This window comes from Sporobolomyces koalae (assembly GCF_050403365.1).
Source record: "Sporobolomyces koalae JCM15063 DNA, S_koalae_JCM15063T_v1_ctg5, whole genome shotgun sequence".
Taxonomy (NCBI): Eukaryota; Fungi; Basidiomycota; class Microbotryomycetes; order Sporidiobolales; family Sporidiobolaceae; genus Sporobolomyces; species Sporobolomyces koalae.
In genome coordinates this window covers 100,877-124,305 of record NW_027481766.1, presented here as the reverse complement: position 1 = coordinate 124,305, position 23,429 = coordinate 100,877, and the positions used below count along the sequence as shown (strand labels likewise).

General features: G+C 54.2%; 8 protein-coding genes across 8 annotated transcripts; 5 read left to right on the top strand and 3 right to left on the bottom strand.

The window, feature by feature from the left end:
* Positions 1-86: 86 nt before the first annotated feature.
* On the top strand, positions 87-1,349 carry JCM15063_005873 (uncharacterized protein; the record flags this gene model as incomplete). The annotated part of the gene is made up of 6 exons (XM_076676629.1): positions 87-210; positions 282-377; positions 449-511; positions 572-673; positions 733-1,217; positions 1,287-1,349. The coding sequence occupies 6 exons, from the start codon at positions 87-89 to the stop codon at positions 1,347-1,349; spliced, it is 933 nt and encodes a 310-aa protein (XP_076536088.1).
* Positions 1,350-1,607: 258 nt separating this feature from the next.
* JCM15063_005872 (right-handed parallel beta-helix repeat-containing protein) lies at positions 1,608-3,617 on the bottom strand (the record flags this gene model as incomplete). Its single annotated transcript, XM_076676628.1, has 5 exons — positions 1,608-2,262; positions 2,332-2,544; positions 2,607-2,792; positions 2,863-3,049; positions 3,113-3,617. 5 exons carry the CDS (start codon positions 3,615-3,617, stop codon positions 1,608-1,610), a joined length of 1,746 nt encoding a protein of 581 aa, XP_076536087.1.
* A 1,072-nt stretch (positions 3,618-4,689) lies between these two features.
* Positions 4,690-6,097, top strand: JCM15063_005871 (uncharacterized protein; the record flags this gene model as incomplete). The annotated part of the gene is made up of 2 exons (XM_076676627.1): positions 4,690-5,169; positions 5,243-6,097. 2 exons carry the CDS (start codon positions 4,690-4,692, stop codon positions 6,095-6,097), a joined length of 1,335 nt encoding a protein of 444 aa, XP_076536086.1.
* Positions 6,098-6,911: 814 nt separating this feature from the next.
* JCM15063_005870 (phosphatidylinositol-specific phospholipase C/glycerophosphodiester phosphodiesterase family protein) lies at positions 6,912-8,292 on the top strand (the record flags this gene model as incomplete). The annotated part of the gene is made up of 7 exons (XM_076676626.1): positions 6,912-7,082; positions 7,159-7,180; positions 7,251-7,354; positions 7,425-7,482; positions 7,543-7,618; positions 7,684-8,115; positions 8,190-8,292. 7 exons carry the CDS (start codon positions 6,912-6,914, stop codon positions 8,290-8,292), a joined length of 966 nt encoding a protein of 321 aa, XP_076536085.1.
* A 982-nt stretch (positions 8,293-9,274) lies between these two features.
* On the bottom strand, positions 9,275-10,516 carry RPS5 (40S ribosomal protein uS7 RPS5; the record flags this gene model as incomplete). Its single annotated transcript, XM_076676625.1, has 6 exons — positions 9,275-9,308; positions 9,377-9,440; positions 9,509-9,554; positions 9,628-9,874; positions 10,125-10,320; positions 10,483-10,516. 6 exons carry the CDS (start codon positions 10,514-10,516, stop codon positions 9,275-9,277), a joined length of 621 nt encoding a protein of 206 aa, XP_076536084.1.
* A 162-nt stretch (positions 10,517-10,678) lies between these two features.
* Positions 10,679-11,273, top strand: JCM15063_005868 (eS28 family ribosomal protein; the record flags this gene model as incomplete). The annotated part of the gene is made up of 3 exons (XM_076676624.1): positions 10,679-10,681; positions 10,996-11,192; positions 11,261-11,273. The coding sequence occupies 3 exons, from the start codon at positions 10,679-10,681 to the stop codon at positions 11,271-11,273; spliced, it is 213 nt and encodes a 70-aa protein (XP_076536083.1).
* A 2,293-nt stretch (positions 11,274-13,566) lies between these two features.
* On the bottom strand, positions 13,567-16,785 carry SPB1 (27S pre-rRNA (guanosine2922-2'-O)-methyltransferase; the record flags this gene model as incomplete). Its single annotated transcript, XM_076676623.1, has 8 exons — positions 13,567-14,153; positions 14,215-15,307; positions 15,375-16,089; positions 16,156-16,437; positions 16,502-16,516; positions 16,595-16,610; positions 16,676-16,703; positions 16,783-16,785. 8 exons carry the CDS (start codon positions 16,783-16,785, stop codon positions 13,567-13,569), a joined length of 2,739 nt encoding a protein of 912 aa, XP_076536082.1.
* Positions 16,786-17,373: 588 nt separating this feature from the next.
* Positions 17,374-19,430, top strand: CAB1 (pantothenate kinase; the record flags this gene model as incomplete). Its single annotated transcript, XM_076676622.1, has 5 exons — positions 17,374-17,517; positions 17,579-18,650; positions 18,720-18,984; positions 19,046-19,107; positions 19,171-19,430. The coding sequence occupies 5 exons, from the start codon at positions 17,374-17,376 to the stop codon at positions 19,428-19,430; spliced, it is 1,803 nt and encodes a 600-aa protein (XP_076536081.1).
* Between the last annotated feature and the right edge of the window lie 3,999 nt (positions 19,431-23,429).

Sequence of the window (23,429 nt, the reverse complement as noted above, 5' to 3'; positions counted from 1 at the left end):
CTCGCACATCTGCCGTCCACAGCCGGAGCAGATCAACAGCGGTTTCATCAATCACCCCTTTCTTTCCGAACTCCTGACTCGCTACGATGGATGCAACCGAGACACCTCCGCCTCCAGCTATCGAACCTGTCAAGAAAAGCTATGTCGAGCCCTTTGTGATTGCTGCCTCTTCAGCCTCTGCCATCTCGGCTCGATTATGCACCCATCCTCGTGCGGCAACAAGTGTCGCTCCTGTGCTTGCTGGAGATCATTGAACTGACCAGCGTGATGCACTTATGTAGTGGACACGGTCAGGATCCGGATACAAACGGCAGGAGCTATCATTCCTCCGCTCAAGCAATTAGTGCCTGCTCCAAGGCTGAGAAACCTCTATGCCGGTTCGTCCTAACTGCCGATCATCGAAGCGTACTCTACACTGCTTACCGAATCCGCGTTGCATGGCAAACAGGTTTACCGGTTGCGATCGGCTTCTCGGTTCCGGCTCTATCAGTGTACATGCTCACCTATGAGAGTGAGTCTCGAAAACCACTGTCACATTTCTTGCTTATGCAATCTGACGGTATTTATACAGCCACAAAACGATACATTGCCGAAAATTTCATCTCGAAACACGAGAAACCGACATTATTGCAACAACTTCCGATCTTTGTCGCAGCCGGAACTGCTGCCGAGCGTACGTACCTATGCCTCCATATCTAGAGTATTCAAAGTACTGAGGCTCGCCCTCTACAGTCGCATCTGGCGCAATCTGGACCCCTCTCGACGTTCTTAAATCTCGGCTACAAAAAGGCAACGAAGGAACCTCTGCAATCGCCTTGTCCCGCAAGATCGTTCAGGAAGAAGGCATCAAAGGACTCTTCCGAGGCTACATGCTCGGCAACTTTCTCTACGTCCCCAACATCTCGGTCTACTGGATGACCTACGAATCTCTCAAAACTCGATTCATCCCGGGATACTCTTCCCTCGATCCGAAAGCTTCGACGACATCGAAAGAACCTTTGGAAGGGATTCCGTTGACGGCGAGGTTCACTCTGTGTTCGATCGCTTCGTGTTGTGCCGCGGCATGCACGACGAACCCGATCGAGGTGGTACAGGCAAGGTGGCAGACTTCTGGAGGCAAAGCCGCCGGTGGGATCATGGGCATCGTCAAGGAGCTGTATCAACAAGGTGGAGCCAAGGCGTTTTCAAGGGGATTGGGAGTCAGAATTGCTTACGCAGTCAGTGCCCTTTATTTCTTCTCGAGCGAGGGTGCTCGTACTGAAGACTCTCTCTTATCGACGCTGCAGATCCCGGCGAACGGTATCAGTATGACCGTGTATGAATCCCTCAAGCGTTGGAAAGGAATCTAGCTCGTCCCATCGCACCTTGTCCCGCCATCGCAATCTTTGTTGCCATTTACTAGAACTACACTCTCCACTCAATCCTCTCACTCAGCATATAGACTGCGCAAAAATGTTGTTGTACGATACGCTGTATCGATTAGACCATGCTAATATAATTACTCCCCTTTCTACGGCGGAGACACATCAACGGCTACAAGAGAGTGAGTTGATACAACACGGGTGTGGATCGTGAAAGAAATGGGGGTATGGCGTTGTATGAAAGACCTAATAGAACACATGGCTTGATCGAGAACCCATCTTTCTCTTGCCTCTCAACCTCTTGACTTGAATCCCTTTCTTCGCTTCGGCCCCATTCGCTCTCTTTCCTGCGGCTCCGCCGTCAGAAGGAGTTGCCGATCCGGTATCTCCCATGTGATCCGAAAACGAGAATGCTCCTCTCCTCGTCGCCTCCTGCATTTTCAATTCGTTCGCCTCTTTGCTCCCCGGGATCGGATGAACCGGGTGCCATTCCATCTTGGGGATCGCGGGAGGTTTCGGAGGTACGGCTTTGACCGCTTTGTATGCTTTTGCAGGGTGCACAATCTGTTGACGGTTGCCCGAACGAGGTTTCTTTGGTGCGGTCCACACGTTGACTCGAGGTGCGACATCTTCGTCTTCGTCGTCGTAGACGGGTTCTCGACGGGGTGGTTGTTGCGCCGAAGCTTGGATCGCAGAGAGATCGTTGATCTGGTGACGACTGACTTCGATCGAGGACGAGGCAGAACCGGGCCCGACACAGAGCGCAAAGCCAAAGTGCTTGTCTTCGAACTGAGGCTGAATGCGACCGATGACGGAGCGGGGATCTCGAAGGAGAGGGGTAGGGGCGACAAAGGCGGGCTTCGAATAGCAGGCGGTCGTCTCGAATCCCCAAATCGAAGCACTGCAGAGCTCAAAAGAGTCAGCACTCTTGAGAAGACCTCGGAAAGAGAGCTAACGAGAGACGACGAACCTAACTGCATTGTCCTCGACAACAATGCCCCGTGCATCGGACAGAGCGATCGCGTATCCGTAGTACCCAGCGTACGAGCTGAGGCGGTTTCGGACAATTTCCGAGCCAAAGGCAATCTGGTGATCTCCTTCAAGCTCGTCTGTCGCCCATGCTCCGGATCCCGTGCTGATTCCGACTCGGATCATCGCCGATGCTGCGTGTATCCGATTCTCACTGCAAAGGAGAAAGCGGTGTCAATCCAGATCCTGCGGCAAAGAGTCTTCGACACGACTCACTGCACCGAAACTCCATTGATCTGCACTTTCGATTTGACAAAGATCGGGTTTGCGACGATGGCGATTCCGGCAAGCATATCTCTTTCTCGCGCGACGATCGTGTTCTGATGAACCTGAGTGCCAGGAGCACCTCGAAGAGCGATTCCAACTCCGGAAATATCACGAATGGTGTTTTCCGAGATCGACCTGCAGGAATCAGGACCGTAGATCAATCAGTCTCGCCTAGATTCGCTGTCGAGGTAATTTCAGGACTTACGATCGAGCGCATGCAACGCTGATGGCATCCGTCCATTTGCCTGGTCGTTCTTGGCCAGCCGATGGCTGGGGTCCATCTCGCAGGCGTCGCAGCTCAGACGTCAAGAGGGCGTCGATTGGTGCATCGCCCGCAGTGTGGAATTCGTTTTCGCTGATCGAGACTCCCGAACATGTTCCCTTCTTGCCCTCTGTATACGGGAGAATCGGTCAGTGCTCCACAAAAGAGGTAAGCGAAAAGCGTGAGGACGCACCACTCGCATGCACGATTGCATAACCTCGCGCTTCGAATGCATCGACATGCCGCACCTGCTGCTCACCCGCAGCGCCTCCAACCAAGATTAATGCATCTCCACCTTCAACCGCACCGAGTTGCTCCCGTCCTCCGTCAATGTGCAGGTTCTGTATCCGTACTCCCTTGCACTTGTCGCAGTCGGCTTTGACTGCGGTCGTGAGATCTCCTTTCGCTTGGTCCGATTCGATCACGAGGGTTGCGCGAGAGTGGTCTTCCGGGAATCCAGCCGTGAAGAGGGATTGGCGCGGGGCGGTGAACGTGATCGGGCCACCTTTGGGGTCGATTGATACTTGTGCAAACGGACACAAGGCGACTGAAGCACCCTCACCGCCGGTACGTAGAAGCGTATTGATGTCGTGAACCGTCGAGGCGTCGAGGCAGTCGGTCGCAGAGAAATGTGATTGAGTGCCAGCGAGGGCAAGTGTCGTCAGAGACGCGAGCGTCAACCCACGGCTGGTCTTCATGGTATACCCGAGCAGAAGTCGGTCCAGCCGATTCCTTTGGTGGTTGAGCTGAAGGCGAGATTAGGGACGATGACGGAGAGATGGGAAAGCTGGCGCCAAAGTTCCTGCAAGTGGTGCCCGCAGGAGATTTTGGATGATGTGGCACTTTCCTACTCGAGCCGAAGTATCCGGCTCTTGCGCGAGTGAGTTCGGCACAGAGAGATGGCTGGTTCCGCGTCTCAATGTCTCTTGTGATGGGATCTCGCGTTCGAGGCAAAGCGGCTACCGGCGTAGATCCGACTTGATGATTAATGAAGGGACGGGAAAAGACAATCCCAATGATGGAAAGTAATCAACTGTGGCCGGCAGGAGGAGTTGAACCGAAAATGAATCGACCATGCTTGAGACAGGAGTTAAAGCTCAGCACATCGCCGATTCGGGGGTCTCGACCGGGGACAAGGTGCCGAAAATGCTCGAACAAAGTGCTCAAGCAGCCAAACGTAGCTGACGAGACCCCCGCAGCGTGACCTGCCACCGCAGGGCGAGAGATTCGAGGCTAAGAAATTTTGCAGGGGCCGCCGAGACATCTTCGCCGGGGGCGGGCCACTTCCGAATCAAGCAAGTGCGCTCGCACCTCTCCCTCCTCGTCTGTATCCGGCAAACCCGGCAGCCATTGTTCACCGCACGGAGATCATTCCGAGCTTGGCAATGGCCCGACGCGCAGATTTTCGAGGGCTCGCAGATCCTTCCTTGTATGGGAATGTCTGGGTCCCGAGCGAACTAGCCGACATTGCACATATTGCGGCCTCCGGGGACCAGAGCCTCGTACTGCACCCCGTTGCCAGCCGCAGACGCTTGCGCCTTGCGGTGTGTTGGAGCTGCTCCGAGGTACCCACCTCTCGAGCGACTTTCTCTCACTCGTCTGCTCTTCGCGGGCTACTCTATCCCTTTATCGACTCGCCGTCATTCGATCGAGGAAGAAAGGATCCACCGCATTCAAGACCTCCACCCGCAATCTGAAACGCGAACTCGAACGGGTTTCGGATTCTCGACTCCGTGATTCGGTTGTCTTGTCGCTGCCGCCGCATTCCCGATGACCAACAACCGCCAACGATTCTCCTTTGCGTCCTTCGCGTCCTTCACGTCGACCTCTTCCAGTTCGTCAACCTCGTCGCGTCGCAACTCGACCGCGAGCACCGACCAGCCCTCTGCCTGTTCGACCGGCAAGCAGGTTCTCCCGACAATACCCTTTGCAGTACCTCCCTTCATGCCCATGTATCAGCCGAGATCCGCCATTGAGCGCGACACAGCAGTCGAATTGGAGGGAGAAAGGCGAGGGATTGTGGAACGGAGAACAGAGCGTCGCCTTTCGATTTCGACTCGCCCTGCAGCGAATTTGCGCGGGTCCAGCCAGTCGACTTCGCCATTGGCAGCTCCTCTGCAGTCGCAGACTCCTCCGAGTCCGACTCAGCGGCAACCGAAACGGTTTCTCCGTCGACTGCAACGGAAAGCCCCTGCACGGGATACAAACTCTGGCCGTGTCGGCGACTGGAGCGATGGACCCTCTGATCTGGTGAGCACCCTATTCTTGTCGACTGTGTTCCCTCGTTGAGAGAGTACACTGACCAACCCATGATGACAAACAGAGTTCTTCGTACTATGACTTGCACCACTCTCGTCAAACTTCGTCTTCCTCTTGCGACTTTCCCTCGCTCACTCATTCTCGCGGTCATTCGGCGTCGTCAAGCAACTCGTTCTCAACCTGCGCCTCTTCCCTGCCTCCTTCTCCCACCTTTGCCTGCAGCGTGTCGATCGCTCCCCAGCCTTCCCGTGTACCGCTTTCCCCACGAACGGCATCGAAAAAGCGCTTCGCTGAAGAAGCCGCTGCGGTAGACGCGGTCAATGACTACTTCGCCAAGGTTCGATTGAGCCAGATTGAAGAAGATGCGCCTCTCCACACTGTGACAATCACAGACAACTACACGGCACCTCCTCCGAGCACGTGCCGGGCGCCTGTCCCCCGTGGCCTCGCCATCTCTGGATTCGACAAGAAGCCACACCATCGTAGCGTATCGCGTGAACTCGAAATCGATTTCCTCGAGACGGGACACACGACTTTCACTCCTCTGTCTGCCGACTCTCCCTCGTATTCTTCAGCCATTCTGCTTCCAGAAGACGCCTTCTTCAACTCGACCTCGGACGACGGCATGTGCTACGATATCGACACAAGTGAGGACACGCTCACTTCCTCGACCTGCACGTCGGCACGAACTCCCATTCCCGAGCAAGATATCGGGCCTGCTCTCGACGAGTTGTCGACCTTCTTCGCCTCGCCTACTACCCTCTCTTCTCCCGTCGCTTCTCGAGAGGCAAGCACTCTGCCACCGCTGTCTTCGCCTCACCTGTACTCGAGTTCGAGGCGACCCGACAGCTTCCAATGTGCGAAGGCTGCATTGCAGGCGCGACAAGCGTCCAGACCCGTCTCATACGATTGGATCTGAGTACGGGCCGTTCCGTTGCACCCACAAGCCGGACCACCCCTCCAAGCTCCATTCCTTCATTGTTCACTTTTCTTCGGCTTCCCTCTCTCATACATTTGCAGTACCCATTTTTGTCGCTGTTGTCACCATTGGAAACACCCCCTGTAGCGCTATTATAGTCGTGTCAAAATCACCAAGTCGCAAGACACTGGAACTATTCCCAGCTTTTCCCAGACTCGTCTTATGCAGTGTTTGCGATTTCCCCTCGATCCGCTTCAGAACAGATGTCAGCACTAGCGTTGTCTCGTCTCCAGTGACTCGTGTTCGCAATGTCTCGTTGGCGAATTCGCGAGACGTTGCGAAAAGGTGCGGGACTCCCACGTCTCACCTCCTCGCTCAGTTGCTCACGCTTTGCCCGGCGCGGCAAACAAAGGATCTCTCCTCCTCTTGGCGGGTTCGTCACATGGCGAGATCCATCACGAACACTTCCAGAACACTTCCAGATCTCAGATCTGGAGAAGCGGCGTGCGTAAGCAGTCTAAGCGAGGAAGAGGGGACCCGACTTGAGCTTACCATGCTTTTCAATCCGTGGTCCCAGTTGAGAAGGTCACTGCCCCGACGAGAAGGGTTTCAACTCGAGGTCGAGGCCCGAGGTCCACGTTTGTGAACGCGACCGCTCTCGCGTGGGTCTGGCTTACGCTGCGAACAAATCTCCGTGAACAGAGTGCGCAGAGTGCGACTTCAGCTTCAACCTCTCGGCTCCTTCGACACCCCAGCTTGTCGTGCTCCTTCCCGTGACATCACCTCACTCGACAAGCCTTCTCTTCCAAAGTAAATGGTCGTGATACCGGTCCTATCGGCATCTCCGGTCACCCCACCTCAGTCAATCTCGAGAGCTCTCCTCTTTGCGCAATCTTCGATGCAGGCGTTGTCGGGACTACTCGTGCAGTCTGATCTGACCGCCTTGACTTACCCGACATCGCTCACAAGGGGTATCGTTCCCAAGGTGAGCTGAACGTTCTTTTTCAACTGCACAACCTATTTTTGTCCTATATGTTGACTCGATCTGCGGTCCGTGACAGGATGTTCACTCTCACAACGATTGTGAGTTGGTAAAGGATGTCAGCGAAACATAAAACGTCGAGCTGATCATGAGCTCTGTTGATTTGCTCAGACTGGAGACAAGTTCCTCTCTTCGACGCGCTGAGCTACGGGTGCAAGTCTTTCGAAGCCGATATCCATCTTGTCGACCTCGGGAACAACAGTACCGAGATTCTCGTGAGTGAAGACCCGAGCGAGTCCTCACAAATAAGCGCTGACTGACTCGAGAATGGAACTGTTGATACAGGTTGGTCACAAGACTGTCAGTCTCTCCCACGCACGCACGCTCAAGTCGCTCTACCTTGGTACGTTGTTCATCTCGTACAGTGGCTTACAGGTCTGTTCTGATCATTTCGAGCACGTAGACCCTCTCGAAGCGGTGCTCGATTTGCAAAATCCTTCAAACGCTCTCGCGGTCAACGAATCGAGCTCGATCGACAAGTACGTGTCTGACTACTCTTCGTGTGATTTTCGAGCTCTGCGCTCATCTCAATTTGCATGAACAGCGGAGTTTATGATTATGATCCATCGCAATCCGTTCAATTCCTTCTCGATTACAAGACTTCGGGACCAGACCTGCACGATGCTGTCATCAGCTACCTGTCTCATTTCCGCGAACGTAATCTCCTCAGCTACTACGACTCGACTACCAAGACGTTCACCGAACGACCCATCACGGTTGTTTGCACGGGCAATTGCCCCGTCGACCTCGTCAAGCAACAACAACCTCGATTCATCTTTTACGACACCCCGCTACTCGAGGTTGAGAATGCAGATTACGGTAGCGAGGTCGCACCCCTCGCAAGCGGCAGCTTGAGAAGATTGTTTGGTCGAATCGGAAGTCTGGACCTGAGTGGAGACAAGCTCGTCGAGTTGAGGAGGTTGGTCGACATTGCTCATGCGAAAGGAATCAAAACGAGGTTCTGGGAGACCCCTTCGTGAGTACCTTTTCTTTCGTCTGCGTCGCGTATTGTTCGGTATCCTTCAAGTCTCACCTTTCTTTCATTCGCAGGTGGCCGGTATTCAAGCGCGATGCTACATGGAAGACTTTGATCGACAATGGAGTCGACTGGATCAACGCTGACGACCTCAAAGCTGCCACCACTCGGTTCTGAACAGATTCTCCTTTGGTTCCATCCATATCATGTAAAACGCCGCGTCCACGCAACATGTTGTCTCTGTTTCTCTTCGGTCCTCTCGTTCGTAGCATGTCATTCTTCTCATCTTGCCTGTTGTCAGTCCTGCATATCTCTGCTGCTTTCTTGGTTTGTAGCAATTGCAAAAATACGATATCGTTCGCCTACAGAAATCGGATCTGGGGAAATGACCCCCCTACCGTGGGTATCAGACATCGTGCAACCAGAGTTTGCATGGACGCCTCGAGTCAGCTTAAAGGTAAGGGAGCGGATCATGAGCTACGGCTCCTCCTGCTCCCATTTTTCGCATGATGGTGGCGCTTACCGTCGCAGCTCAAACAATTGTTGCACCCTGAAGTGCATCGGACGTGCGGCACCTGATCAACCAATGTTCGGTCCACTTGCCATGTCCTCAGCGGATATGACCTAATTAATGGATGTACATTGTTCTACGTCGACATGAATAGTGTCGGATCAGGCATTGGATGATCTGACTACTATCCCTGGCTTGCAACAATCCGCTTGTGTGTTTTCGAAACAGCAGAACGCAAGGTTCTTCCTCGTAAGACGCCGTGCGCGAGCTGGCCAAGGTCGATCAAGAATGCCAGAGCTCAAGACATCGAAAACAGAGGTGACTCAAGAGGCGCGCAGGCTAACAATGGGGCACGCCATAGACCAGGCCACACAGTAGCGAAGCAAGCAAGCGCACAACGCAGCAACCAAAGCGAACAAGAATTTGAAACTACCAGAGATCGCGCTCAGCTCACATTCACGTGTTCCCCTGTGTTTTGTGTTTTTGTATCCTTCCCCGAAAGAAGCAAAAAAACAGAGTTGCAGGCCTTGTGCAGATAACAACAGCGGCACCACTTTGCGCCCTTTCCCTCCGCAATTTCCTCTCCTCTCGAGGTGTTGGTTTTTTCTTTTCGTCCCTCCTCCTGACAGGTTTCGGTTTTTTCTCCGTTTACCTGTTGGACTTGGCAACACGCTCGAGCTCGCTGTATGAGGGAAGGAAGGGGTCAGTGTCGGGTTTAGACGCGTCATGAGTATCGATTTATCAACGCACTCCTTCTTCTTGATGGCGTAGGAGTTGGACGATCCCTTGGCGGCGTTGATGAGCTCATCAGCGACTGGTGAAAGAAACAATCGGGATCAGTCTAGATCATAGAGGTAGGAATAATGCGAATGTGACACTCACGGCACTCGGAGATGGACTTGACGTTGCGGAACGAGGACTCGCGAACCTAATGTGGGGGTGCGACTCGTTCAGCATTCGCAGATCTAACGTACGAACGACAAGAGGTAGGGGGTGCTTACACCGATGGTGATGAGAGCGATGGCCTGGTTGACGCGACGAAGGGGCGAAACGTCGACGGCTTGACGCCTGACGGTTCCCTGGGATCCGATACGGGTCGAGTCCTCACGGGGTCCGGTGTTGACAATGGCGTCGACGAGAACCTGGATGGGGTTCTGGTCGGTGAGGAGGTGAACGATCTCGAACGCGTGGGCGACGATTCGGACGGCCATTTGCTTCTTGCCGTTGTTGCGTCCGTTCATCATGAGACTGTTGGATCGTGTATAGCGTTCATCGGGGTCGAGGTCGAGGTGAGAGGGCAGTGCAAGCGAGCGGGGGTCAGTTCACGCTGTCCCGATATCCGAACGCGGAGTACCCCTTCTACATCTTCTACGCTCCTAGCGCCTCCCTACTCCTGTCCTACGCATCTGTGCGCTTCCTACAAGTCCCCCTCGAGAGTGTGCCCGAGTGTGCTTCTCCGCGCGCGAGAAGAGAGAGTTTTGTGAAATGGGAAATGTACCTGTTGACGAGGCGCTCGACAATGGGCATCTGGGCCTTGCGGAACTGCTTGTTCGCGTAACGACCGGCCGTGTGGGGGAGGAGGACGGCGTTGCGAACCTGGATGTAGTCAGTCAAGGAGATGTCCTTGACCTCAACATCGGCAGCATCCCAACGGTTGAACAGGAGGACACCGTTGTGGTTGGCGGCGAGGACGTCTGCAGTTTTCGAGATTGGGCGAAGGCGGCGCGAGGCGAGGCGAGGCGAGACGGGACGGGCGAGACGGCAGGTGAGAGCGAGCAGGCGAAGGGAGGAAGGAGCAAAAGTGATCGGTCAGCGATTCGACCACCGGACGGGACGTAGCGAGCGCGAGAGCATACCGGCAGGGACGGGGCTGAAGTCAGAGACAGACATGATTCGCAACACACCGGAAAAGGGGGAAAGAGAAGGGCGCGGTCGAGGTGAGTTTGTGTAGGCCGAGAGAAATTTTGCCAAAGCTGACCCGCCAGACTCAGTTTGCTTGAAAGAATTCGTCTCGCCCCTTCTCCCTTAGCCTCGCCTCACCTTACAACAGCCATGGTACGTGAACCGTCTGGCTGCATCGCCTGAGCACCTGTCCCGCCGCTGCCCGACCCGCGCCGCCCCCGGGACCGCCGCCTCGACCAATCAACCCTCGACCACCCGCCTTGCACTTTTCACCTCCACCGCCTTCGCCTCGCCCCTCGCGCGACCTCGCAGAGAATGAGTCGGCAACGCAGTAGTTGTACAGCGGCAGTGTAGGAGCAGGCGAGATGGGACGAGCGCGCGACGGGACACTGCAATCACTTCGAAGTTCTAGGGAGCCCAGTTTGCTGACTGCCCCTCCTTCGCGTTTGCCCCTCCCCTACCAACAGGAGACGACTTCGAACAAGGTCCCTGTCAAGCTCGCCAAGGTTGTCAAGGTTCTCGGCCGCACTGGTTCCCGCGGTGGAGTCACCCAGGTCCGCGTCGAGTTCATGGACGACTCGACCCGTTCGATCGTCAGGAACGTCAAGGGCCCCGTCAGGGAGAACGACATCCTCGCTCTCCTCGAGTCGGAGCGTGAGGCTCGGTACGTTCCCTTTCCCCCTTTCCTTCTCTCTCTATCAGATCACTGACCTCGTGATCCCCTATCATCAGTCGTCTCCGTTAAGCGGCGGATACCCCCTCCCTCTCTATCAGTCTCTGTCTGTTCTCCCGCATGAAAACCATCAAGATGGATCTCCAGTCCCTTTCCGAAACCTAGACAGTCTTGCGCCTCTTTCTCGCTCCGTTCACTCAACCTCGCTCTATCCCGCCACGAATCAGATCTCTCTCGTCCTACCCGCTCTGCGACTCGGTCTCTCGATCATCAGCTACTTTCGGCTTTACCAACGCTTTCTTCTCATCCTTCCTCAAACTCGATTTTCGCCGTTTCCCTTCCTTTTTCCTCCTTCTTCCGAACCAACTCCGTTTTTGTCGCTTCAAAGCTCGCCCGTTGCGACTCTACCGTACCAGTCTCGTATTGGAGCGCAGGACCTCTCGATGGGAATGCAATGCTCTGCAGTATATCACAAAAAAACGCGAGACCGTGAACGAAAAGTTGGAGGATCCTCAAAGACCACGAGGGGGGAAACAGCGTCAATTGAACAAGAGTGGGAAAAAGGGAGAAGCGCGTCGGAAGAAACAGTAAAATGCTCGAGAACTTTGGTCAACGTGATTGGGGAATTTGGGAGATGGTCTTTTTGTGGGGTCTTTCGGGGAAAGCGTTTCCTGTTATGGTCGTTTCGACTTCCTCTCGGAATTGACCCTGTTTGGATGTCGAATCTCGAGCGCGTATCGCACTGTTGAACAATAAAGATTTGGGTTGGAGTTTCTTTTCTCTTTTTGGTTTTTCCTCTTGAGGGTACTGCAAGTCACGATTCTGTACATATAGAATTCTCCGATGCGGCAATGCGCAATTTTTGAGAGTCAGAAGATACGCTTTGAATGCTCTTTGGCAGCGGCGTCAACATGGTCGGCGTGAACCCTCCGCGGTGTTTTTGGCTCTCGCTCATGTAACTGCGGCTCTTCTCAGCCTCACAAGTCCAGCGATCGGTCGCTCAAAAATCACAAAGTTCAAGCTTATACCTCGATGCACAATTGCAGCGGTACACGGCGAGTCCCCTCTCGTGAAGTTGCAAGTCTCAACGCAGAATTCATGTGCTCAGGCCCTTGCATCCCCCTCTTCGTGCGACCAAGCAGGGTCGTCTCGAGGTGAACCACTCAAAACAAGCGGCGACGCTTGTGCGATTCGGCAACGGAATCTTCTGATCGAGCTCAAATTTTCTCGTAATCACAGGTTCTTCTCCAGACGATCACGGTCCTCAACGCACTACCTGCTATACGACCTTCTTGCAGCTATCGCAGTCCTTTGGACAATAGGGGAAAGGTGATTACAAATCGAAAGGAATCTTGATCGGGTACGACGGGGACTACAACTATCGCAGTCGTCTGGATGATGGGGGAAAAGTAGTTGCCTCTCGTCCCGCTACATTCGCTGAATGAATCAAGTCCAAGTCGATAACTTCGATGTTCCTTCGATCAGCGAACGTAACTTGAGGAGAGGTAACCACCTTTCCTCCATCGTCCAAACGAACGTGATAGTTGTAATCTCCGTCGAGCCCGACGCAGATTCCTTTCGACGCTGTATCGTCGAATTTCTGTCGCAATGCTTCGTCGATGTGAACGTATGCGACAGGACCGACAGGACGGAGGTGTTTGACGGCGGGTTTCTAGCCTAAATATTGTGACAGATTCGAAGCAGGTAGTGACACCGATAAGCTAGATTTCGAGTTCAAGTGAAGTGGTAACTATTATGATAAGGACATACCTGGTAGTCGCACCGATACGCCACCACATGCCCATCTGTCTGACCTAGCCTGATGAGCAGACTGCCAGCAGTCTGACCCTGGATCGGCCTGATGAGCCCCTGATTCCACCTGGCTCCGGACTGCTGGCAGTCTGATCATCAGGCTGCTCGCGACCTGCTCAGCAGGCTGCTCGTCGAGCTGATGAACCGCCTGGTGCCAAGCTGACTGTCAGGCTGCAGGCAGACTGATCTCGGTCTCTCATCAGGCTGATGGCAACCGGATCCTCATCAGACGCGCATCAGTCAGCACACATTGTTGTCGGTGATAAGAGCAGCTGGTGAAGGAGGCTAAGCCTGTACATGAAGCAGACTGGCTTTACGCATGCCTCTCGGCTTCACTCCTACGCTAGTGCGGGCTCTCTGCATCTCAATATCGGCAAGAACTTGTGGATAATTCGAGCTTGACAACCCAACCTGATCTCGGCAGTTGCGAATGCCCTTGAGTGGGGGAGGAGAAAGAATGCGCCAAGTGTACAATACAGAGAACAATGAACCCAAAGTAAGATCGTAGAAACGAATAGATGTAGCCTGAAGACAAGAGAAGGAGAAAGCGAAACTACTTTTTCCTGCCGCTGCTCTTTCGGTCTCGCTTCTGAATCCGCTTGAGTGCGCGCACTTCCTTCTTTTGACGCGAGTCGACCATCTTGTACTTTCCCTTGACTCCCTTGGGACGTCCTTTGATCGCACGGTTGGAACCCGTCGCGACAACGAGCTTCTTCTCCGGCTTCTTGACCTTAGGTCCCGTACTCTTGCTGAGAATCTTGGCGATCGAGGCAGCCTTCTCCTTCTCGGTGAGACCGTTCTCCTCGTCGTCGTTGACACCTTGAGCCTTCGCTCGCTGCTTGTCGAGACGACGGATCGTACGCATCTTTTTCCTCGCCTTTGCCTCGGCGACCTTCTTGATCGGTCGAGCGTTGAGCGCGCGCATCTTGTCGCGGATCGCTTGCACAGCTTCCTTCGTCGTCGGAATGTTGTGACGGAAGTGTCGTTGCTCATCGTCGAGGAACCAGCTGGGGAGTCCGTCACCTCCAATCACGTCTGTGTGACGGTTGAAACCCTCATCAACAAGCTGCGTCTTGGTGCGCTCTCGGTTGACAAGCTGTTGAGCAAGAGTCATCGCCTCGGCAGTGGTCAAACCAAGCTCTAGAAGCAGAACAGAATAGGTCAGCCTTGTTCGTCTGCGGAGGAACAGCGTAGCACGTACTCTCTATCCGCTCGGCCTTTTCAATCTCCTTTCGCTCCTCGTCGTCAATATCGGCCTCTTCCTCCATTTCGTCATCCTCTTCGAACTCTTCCCGCGCTCCGGTAAAGTCGTCGTCGCTCTCGGCTTGCGACTCCGCGTCTTCTTCCTCGTCATCCTCGAGCTCGTCCCAGACAGTGCGAACATTGTCTTCGTCGTCCTCTTCGTCCGAGCGAGAAGAAGCGGCGTCCTCCTCGTCGGTACCGCTGCCTCCGAGCAGACCATCGAGTCCTCCGGGAAGACCCTTGAACGCAGGCTGATCGAACCACATGGCAGCCTGACGACTCTTGGCGTCGGTCGAGAGCACCTTGTTTTTCTTGAGATCGGTCAAAAGTTTGCCGTTTGCATCTCGGTTTGGTTGAGTTGGGAAGTCGTCCTCGTCGTCCGAAGAGTCGCTGTCCGACTCGGGCTTCGGTGCGGGGTCGTCGTCGACATCCGAGTCGTCCGAACCCTCCTCCGAGTCGGAACCAGGGCCCTTGATACCCTTCCACTCTCCACCCTCGGCCGCCTCGCGCTTGCGACGAGCTTCCTTGGCCTTGTGTCGGTGGTCGCGTTCGAGTTTCGACTGTTGGTACGTCTCGTAGAGCAGGTCGAGCGATTCTTCGAGGCGACGAGTCTTGCGTTCTTCGTCCGACACTTCGCCATCGTCTCCCTCGATCTCTCCCTCCTCGTCAACCGCTTGCAACCTGGCCGACTTCTTGGGCACTTCGGCTTCGTCTGCACTGTCGGCTTCGTCGTCGCTTGCGAGGTGTCCACCCTTAACTCCCTCGCGGACCTTGCCACCCTCGACTTCACCGAGGTCGAACACGTCCGAATCGTCGACACCATCTTGTCGCTCGAGACCGATATCCATGGGCGTGACCATGTTGAGCTGCATACGCTGTACCTCGCGAGCGCGCTTCTCGTTCGCACGACGACGCTCACGACGACGACGCAGGATCTCGGCGGCCGACAGTCGCTCGATCTCGTTTGTGATTTGCTCCTCTTCGTCGATCGGCTCGACTTGAGTGACTTCAACCGTGTCCTGAACGGCCTCGACCTTGGAATCAAGACCAAGCTGGCAGAAGCATCGAGACGTGTCAGTGACAGTGATTAGCCTACGAGAAGCGGATAAAGTAGCTCACATCCTCGCGAACCGCAGTGCGGTACTTGAGTAGCATTTTGAAATCCTTCTTGCCGAGAACCTTGAGGTCGTCCAAACAGACCTTGATTTCCTCGGTCGTGAGCGGACTCTTGAGCAATTTCTTGTCCTCGGGTTCCGACCACCTCATCCTGCCGACCAACCCGAGCACTCCGATCGGATCATCGTTCTTGATCCACTCCATGACCCTGCACTCCTTGTAGAGCGTCATGTCTCCGTCCTCGTAACCTTCACGCTGCTTGCGCTTCTTCTCGGGCGCAAACACGTTGAGGGTCGCAGGGGTGAGCACGTCCTTGGTCGAGATCTGCTTGCCCTCGAGAGCCTTGAGGGGGTTCGTCGATTGCAGCTTGGCCGGTCCATCCTCGGTCGGGCCCTCAACTTCGGAGAAGACGAACTTGGGGTTGAGGAGCTTCGGGTCGATCTTGGACGGCGCGAGGTATCCTTGACAGGTGACGAAGATTTCGGCAGAGACGTTACGAGACGAAGCGGGTTTCGTCGCTTCCACTTTGGTGAACAATTGGTTGAACACCCAGAGGAGCGAGTTGTAATCTTTCGATCGGAAAACTTTGGTACAGAAAGTTCCTCCGGGGCGCAAGAACTCGACGGCGAGTTTGAGCGAGGCGAGTACGAGCTCGACTTGGGTGAAAGCATCTTGGACCCATGCGGATCCGACGTTGGGCGCACCATCGTGAAGGACGCTATATGATCCGGGATATCTCACTCAGCTGGTGATTTGAGGAAGGGGAAGAGATTCAGAAACTCACACATCGGCTTTCCAGTCCTTCATCTCGTTCCTAAGTTGCCTCCTACAGCTCTCGGTTGTGATGTCGTCGACGAGGGTGATACACCTCGGAATGGGCTTGATGGGGACCAAATCGACACCGATAATGATCGAGTTCTGAGTAGGCATCTGCTTCGCGGCAACTTGCAACCAACCTCCGGGCGCGGCACACAAATCGATGACACATCGTGCCGAGGAGAGGAAGTCATATTTGCGGTTGAGCTGCACCAACTTGAATGCCGAACGCGCACGGTAACCTTGCTCCCTACAGACCAGACAGCGAGCGGGTCAGCACTCGCAGGAAGGGAAGGAAATACAGGAGTACTCACTTGGCCAACTGATACCTGTGAGATGGCACGAAAGTCTCATGGTCAGCTGATCAGCAAGCTTTAGGGGCAGAGTGGAGGGTCGCGGATGCTTGCCATTTATCGAGACGACCTGCGAGACGAGTAGACCACGGATCAGTACGAGACCTGGCTAGAAAGTCATGTAGGAGTATTCACCTTTTCCTGTCTTCTTCTGTTCTTTTCCCTGTTGAGGTGAAGGCCAGCGGCGAGTTCAGTAAAAAAGAGGCGGCGGTGCTTGGAAAACGTTGGGAGGCAAGACTGACCATCTTGGCGGCCCCGACTCGGTATGAGAAGTGTGTGTGTGGTTAGAGTCCGACTGTCCAGCAGGGCGCTGGTCGGTGGAGGATGAGGGGCGAGTCGGGTCCGAAGTCTCGCCAGATGCTAATTTCCGTCTCATTTTCGAGAATTTTTTCCAGAACTTGCAAGAGTCTCCTGCGAGATCTACATGCTCTAATCGAGCTGTAGAGCGTGCCCGAAAAGCGAATGGGAAATTTCGGATACCGAAGCGAGGCAGCTATAGCCGGATCTTGTTTGTTCTCCACTCTCGCCCGCGCTCTCGTCCTGTTCCACCCGAAACACCGGTTTGCGCTATCTAGACAGTCTCGAAGCCCGGTACCGCCTGTTCCGACTCTCGCTTGACGTTGCATCGCTCGACCCTCTCTCACCGAACGCTACTCCCCCAACTTTCCCGGTCCGGCAGCTGTCAGCCTCCCGCAACTCGCACGGAGCTCAGCAAAGACTCCAAGAATCCCTCGAGCAGGCGCACGCGGCAGTGATCTTCGTCTGGCGAGGAGAACAGCTCCTCACCGACAGCACGGGTACCGACAATTCGCTAGCCTGCGCGCTAGAGCATGATGGAAGATTCTCAGCTCCCTTCACCCGCTGGTACCCAGCTCTTGGTTGATGTGAGAGGCGCCGAGATTGTATCGAGCGGATCGGAGGATCCAGAGGTCTACCTTCCCCACCATGAAGAGATGATCTCGCACATTGCGCTCGATGTGAGCCCGATCCTCTCCTGATCCAGCGTACTGTGACAATAACTGATGCACGAGGTCGTAGATTGGCGGATCTCTTGCAAAAGTTGTCTACTTTACGCGAGCACCTCCAAGCAAACCCTCCGCCAGTCCGAGAACTTCGGCTGGCGAATCCCCTTCAGCCTCGAACCCTTCTTCGCCAAGCGTTGATTCAAATCAACAGCCGACTTTCCCGCATCGCCGGACCCCGTCTCCACCATCGTCTGAGCCAGTCAAGCCGAACGGAATTTTGGGACCGCGTTCGCTCTCGCAGAAACACCTCGACTATTCTTCATCCGCATCCCCTTCGAGGTCATCCCGCAGCTCAGCATATCCTCCATTCCAATCTCACCTGCGGCGGCGATCCTCTGCGACGAGAATTCCTCCAGGAGGTCGACTCAACTTTGTCAAGTTCGAAACGAGCAAACTCACGGCCCTGATCAACTTCTTGCAAACCCTGATCACTTCGTCGGCGGCATCGAATCGAGTGCCGCTAGACGTCATGAAGCGCAACGTCAAGATCATGGCAACAGGCGGAGGCGCGCACAAATTCTATGAGCGACTCAAGCGGGAACTTGGAGTTGAGGTTAGGCGAGAAGAAGAGATGGAATGCCTCGTGCTGGGCTTGGGATTCGTGATGGAGGTTCCGAACGAAGTGTTCTGGTACTCGGACGAACTCGTGCAGGCAATCTCGCACCCTCAACAACGTGCACTCTCTTCCGTCAACGTGCCTTCGACACCAGGCCGATCGGCAACTCCTCTACCGATACCACCACATTCCCCATCGCCGACCGCCGAGGAATTCTCGTTCCCGCCATCTTTGCTCGATCCCGCTACGTTCGCGTCGACCACGACTTCGCTTCCGAGACCAATATCGCCAACACCTTCAATCGAAGACCTACCTCGCCCTTCGCCGAACCCACCGCAATACTCGATCTCGTTCGATTCGCATCCGACTCCGGCTCAATTCCCCTGTTTGCTCGTCAACATTGGTTCGGGAGTCAGCATCATCAAGATTGACGACTATGGCAAATTTGAGCGTATCAGTGGTACAAGTCTCGGAGGCGGTACTCTATGGGGACTGCTGAGTCTCCTGACGGGATCCAAGAGTTTCGATGGTTTGTCTATCTCTCCTCTGCGCCTCTGGCAAGCGAGATCGATGAGCTAATCAAACAAACATCATTTAGATATGCTGGCACTGGCAGACCGAGGTGACAACTCTTCCGTCGATATGCTCGTCGGCGATATCTACGGGCAAGACTATCAGAAAATCGGACTCAAGTCCTCGACGATCGCTTCTTCTTTCGGCAAAGTGTTCCGAAAAGGAGAGGGAGAGGGTGCAATGGGTGAAGATGAAGAGGAAGAGGAGGAAGAGCGGAAGAAGAGCTTCAAACCGGAGGACATCAGTCGAAGCTTGTTGTATGCCATCTCGAACAACATCGGTCAGATTGCGTGAGTACTCTTGCTCCCAAGTACCCTCTCGCCTCATGAACTGATCCGGAGCCGAGTTTAGCTATATGAATGCCGAGAAACACAATCTCGATAGAATCTATTTCGGAGGAGGATTCATTCGAGGTCAGTGCCTCTCCTCGGTTTCCAATATTTCTATGTTGCTCACGTGCTTTATTCGATCAAAAGGCCATGCCGCGACCATCTCCACCTTATCTTACGCCATCCGGTTCTGGTCAAAGGGAACGAAACGAGCACTGTTCCTGCGTCACGAAGGCTACCTTGGGGGTATCGGCGCATGGCTCAAGAACCTCGAACCTGCTACCTCTACCGTTCCAGCAACTACGAACGGCGAGCGAGGTAGAGATGCATCCTCGTGCGTCACTGGTCAGACCGAACTCGAAGAAGGCTTGGGCAATCTGGGCCTGATCGAATCCGGGAACGTCTAAGGCGCCATCAAAGAGGTTCATCTCGGTACGAAAGGCAGTACCAACAATGTTTGTAACATCACTGCAAGAATTTTCGCAAGAAAAAGTAACAACACTCTGTAACCCTGCAATCCTTTTCCGCATTTCCCGCCGTCTTTCCCATGCAGAGAAAGGCGTACTGACAGTCGTCCGAAGATACGACACGCTGAAAGTACTCCCTCAAAAGCTGCGGAAATCGCTCTGACACACGCCCTGTGCGTGGTTTGTCCAACGTTCGAGCACAAACCCCTCACATTCCTTCACTCCTTTGCTCTCCAACTTCTTCACAATCATCCCGTCTCAGATTTATCCTCTGTGACGACAGCGCATTCGGATTCGATCGAACCTAATGACACTTGCCCAGAGCTCGCCCACGCGACTTCCCAAGATGTCTCTGCAACATTTCGATCCTGATCAAACATGCCGATACTTCGACATACTGCCCGAAGAGCTCATCGTTGAGATTGTGGACCACCTTGATTCCTACCCAGACGACGACGTTGGATATCGCGCTCGACAACGAACGTTCCTATCCCTTTGCCTGACGTCTCAAGCCCTTCGCCGAATTTCGCACCCCTATCTCCTTGCGGAATTGCTCTTCCATGAAGGGCCCGGACGCGAGAAGATCAAAGCATTAGTGCGATGGAATCCACTCCCGATCCCCAGCCAGATCCGAAGAATCTGGATCTTGGATGAGGGCAAATCGATCGAGAACGATGAGGCCGCGTTGCAATGTTACGAAGAGCTGGCATGCGCAGTGCCGCATTTGACAGCGTTGGTCTGCACTGGTTCGCTATTGCCACTAAACGCCTTTCAAAATTCAAGTCTGTCTGAATTCTTCGCCCATCACTTGCAATCAAGCTGACGTTCATTTGCGCAGACATCAAAGCTCTGACGCTCGACGCAAATCCCCCTACGAACCCTATCAGACTACCTTTCTTCCCAAAAGTCGAGCGTATGCTCCTCATGGGAGACCCAGGTTTCGTTCAGTGTCCCGACGAACAGTTGCCCTCGATCAAGCATCTGGCTTTGCACATGGTCGACTCATTCCGGACCATCTTTCACGATGCACTTTTGTCACGGCTTGACTCCATCACAGCCGGACCATATGAAGCGGAGGCATCGACCAAAATCAATCACGAGTGCGGCTTCACGCAAGTTCTCGACTGCTTCTCCCCCTTTGACGATACGGAAGCCCTGGAAAATGCTCCAATGACTTCCGTCTTGCGTTTGAGCGATCCCCGGCACGTCCTACCGGCTTCAGAAGAGCAAATCATGGCGATGAACTCACTCCGCTATCTGGACTACTACATTCGTTCGGCATCATTAACGCCGCGGCTCGAAGCCATCATTCTTCCAGCTTCATACGCATACGCCAACCTCCCGAGGCGAACCAGGCAACTGGTCTCCGATCTGGTCGGCATTTGTCGTTTCCGAGGGATCAAGGTCATTTTCGAGAACCACGACAGGAAAGTGGACCCATGGCGTTCGATCTCACCAGCTGTGATCCGACTCGCCGAGATGAAAGCTGAAGTAGCACGCGAAGGGAACGTGGGCTGAATGGGAGGACAACGGAGCAGAACGAAGTATCGTGGATGCTTCGTCTCGGCACTGCGAACGGGGAGCGAGGTAGAAAAGCGTCAACGGTCAGATGAAACTCGAAGAATGCGTGGGCAATCTGGGCCAGAACGAAAGTGGAAACGCCTGAGCCGCCATTCAAGGAGGTCCAGCGGTACGAAAGGCAGTATCAACAATGTTTGTAACATCACCGCAAGATATTCGCAAAAACATTAACAACACTCTGTAACGTTGCAATTCTTTTCCACATTTCCCGCCATGTTTCCCATGCAGAGAAAGGCGTACTGCACTGACAGTCGTCCAAGGATACGACACGCTGTAAGTGCTTTCGCAGAAGCTGAGGAACTTGCTCTGACAACACGCCCTGTGCGCGGTTTGTCCAACGTTCGAGCACAAACCCTTCTCATTCCTTCCCTCCTTTGCTTCCCAGGTTCTTCGCAGTCATTCCGTCTCAGGTTCATCCTCTGTGACGACAGCGCTTTCGGATCCGATCGACCCTATTGACACTTGCCTAGAGCTCGTCCACGCGACTTCCCGAGATGTCTCTGCAACATGCTGATTCTGATCATCCACGCCGATACTTCAACAGACTGCCCGAAGAGCTCATCGCTGCGATTGTGGACCACCTCGACTACTGCCCCTTCGACCATTGTGAATATCGCAGACGACAACGAACGTTCCGATCCCTTTGCCTAACGTCTCAAGCCCTTCGCCGGATCTCGCAACCCTATCTCCTTGCAGAAATGATGTTCTGTGACGCTTCTGGACACGAGAAGATCCACGCATTGTTACGATGGAATCTACTCCCGATTCCCAGCCAGATCCGAAGAATCTGGATTCTGAACGAGGGCATATCGATGGACAGCGAAGAGGCGGCGTCGCAATGTTACGAAGAGTTGGCACGCGCGGTCCCGCATCTCACAGAGCTGGTCTGCATTGATTCGCGCTTGCCGCTGAACGCCTTTCGAAATTCAAGTCTGTATCAATCCTTGGCCCATCACTTGCAATCAAGCTGACAGGAAGGTGTGCAGACATCAAAGTCCTGACGCTCGAAATATATGCATCTGCAAACCCTATCAGACTACCTTTCTTCCCAAAAGTCGAGCGTGTGGTCCTTGCTGGAGCCTCAGGTTTCGATCAGTGTCCCGTCGAACAATTGCCGTCGGTCAAGCATTTGGATTTGACGCATGCTCAAGCATACGACACGGTCTTTCGCAAGACACTTTTGTCACGGCTGGAATCCATCACTTTCGGACGATATTCCGCGAACGCATTGACCTCGATCAAACACAATTTCAGCTTCACCCAAGTTCTCAGCTCCTTCTCCCCCTTTGATGATGCGAGAACCCTGGCCATTTTTCCAACGATTTCCGTTTTGCGTTTGTTCGATATCTGGCGGGTCCTATCGGCTTCGAAAGAGCACATTAGAGCCGTGAACTCGCTCTTACGTCTGCTCTACTACCTGCACTCGGCATCGTTGGAGTTGCGGCTCGAAGCCATCATTCTTCCAGCTTCATATGCATCCGTCAACCTTCCGAAGCGAACGAGGAAACTGGTCTCTGATCTGGTCGACACCTGTCGTTTCCGAGGGATCAAGGTCATCTTTGAAGAGGACAGGAAAGCGGACCCATGGCGTTCGATCTCACCAGCTGTGATTCGCCTTGCCGAGATGAAAGCTGGAGCAAAACGCGAGAGGGTTATGGGTGAACGGGAGGACAACAGAGAAGAATTGTAACGTGGGTGCTTAATCGGTGCAAAATGCTGAAGCTCAGCCTCGCAGAACCTCTGTCCATCCAGGATTTCCTGCCGTCTTTTCCAAGTAGAGAAATGCACACTGACCGTCGCCTGTGGCCTGAGCATGCGGCACGTCGAAAGGGAAGCTGGGGACCTTGCTCTGACACACTCCCTGTGCACGGTGCGCGATCTGTCCAACGTTCGAGCATCAACCCCTCTCATTCCTTCCCTCCTTTGCTCACCTAATTCTTCACAATCATTCTGTCTCAGATTCGTCCACTGGAACGACAGCACATTCGGATCCGACCGACCCTATTGACATTTTCCAGAAAGCTCGTCTATACGCCGAACCCAATATGTCTCTTCAATGCTCCGAGCCTGATCAGCCACGTCGATACTTCGACATCCTGCCCAAAGAGCTCATCGTCGAGATTGTGGACCACCTTGACTCCTACCCAGACAACGACGATGAACATTCTGATCGACAAGAGATGTTCCGATCCCTTTGCCTAACGTCTCATGCCCTTCGCCGAATTTCGCAGCCCTGTCTCCTTGCAGAAATGTGGTTCGAAGAAGCCCCGGGACGCGAGAAGATCAAAGCTTTAGTGCGATGGAATCCACTCCCGATCCCTAGCCAGATCCGAAGAATCTGGATTCTGGACGAGGGCA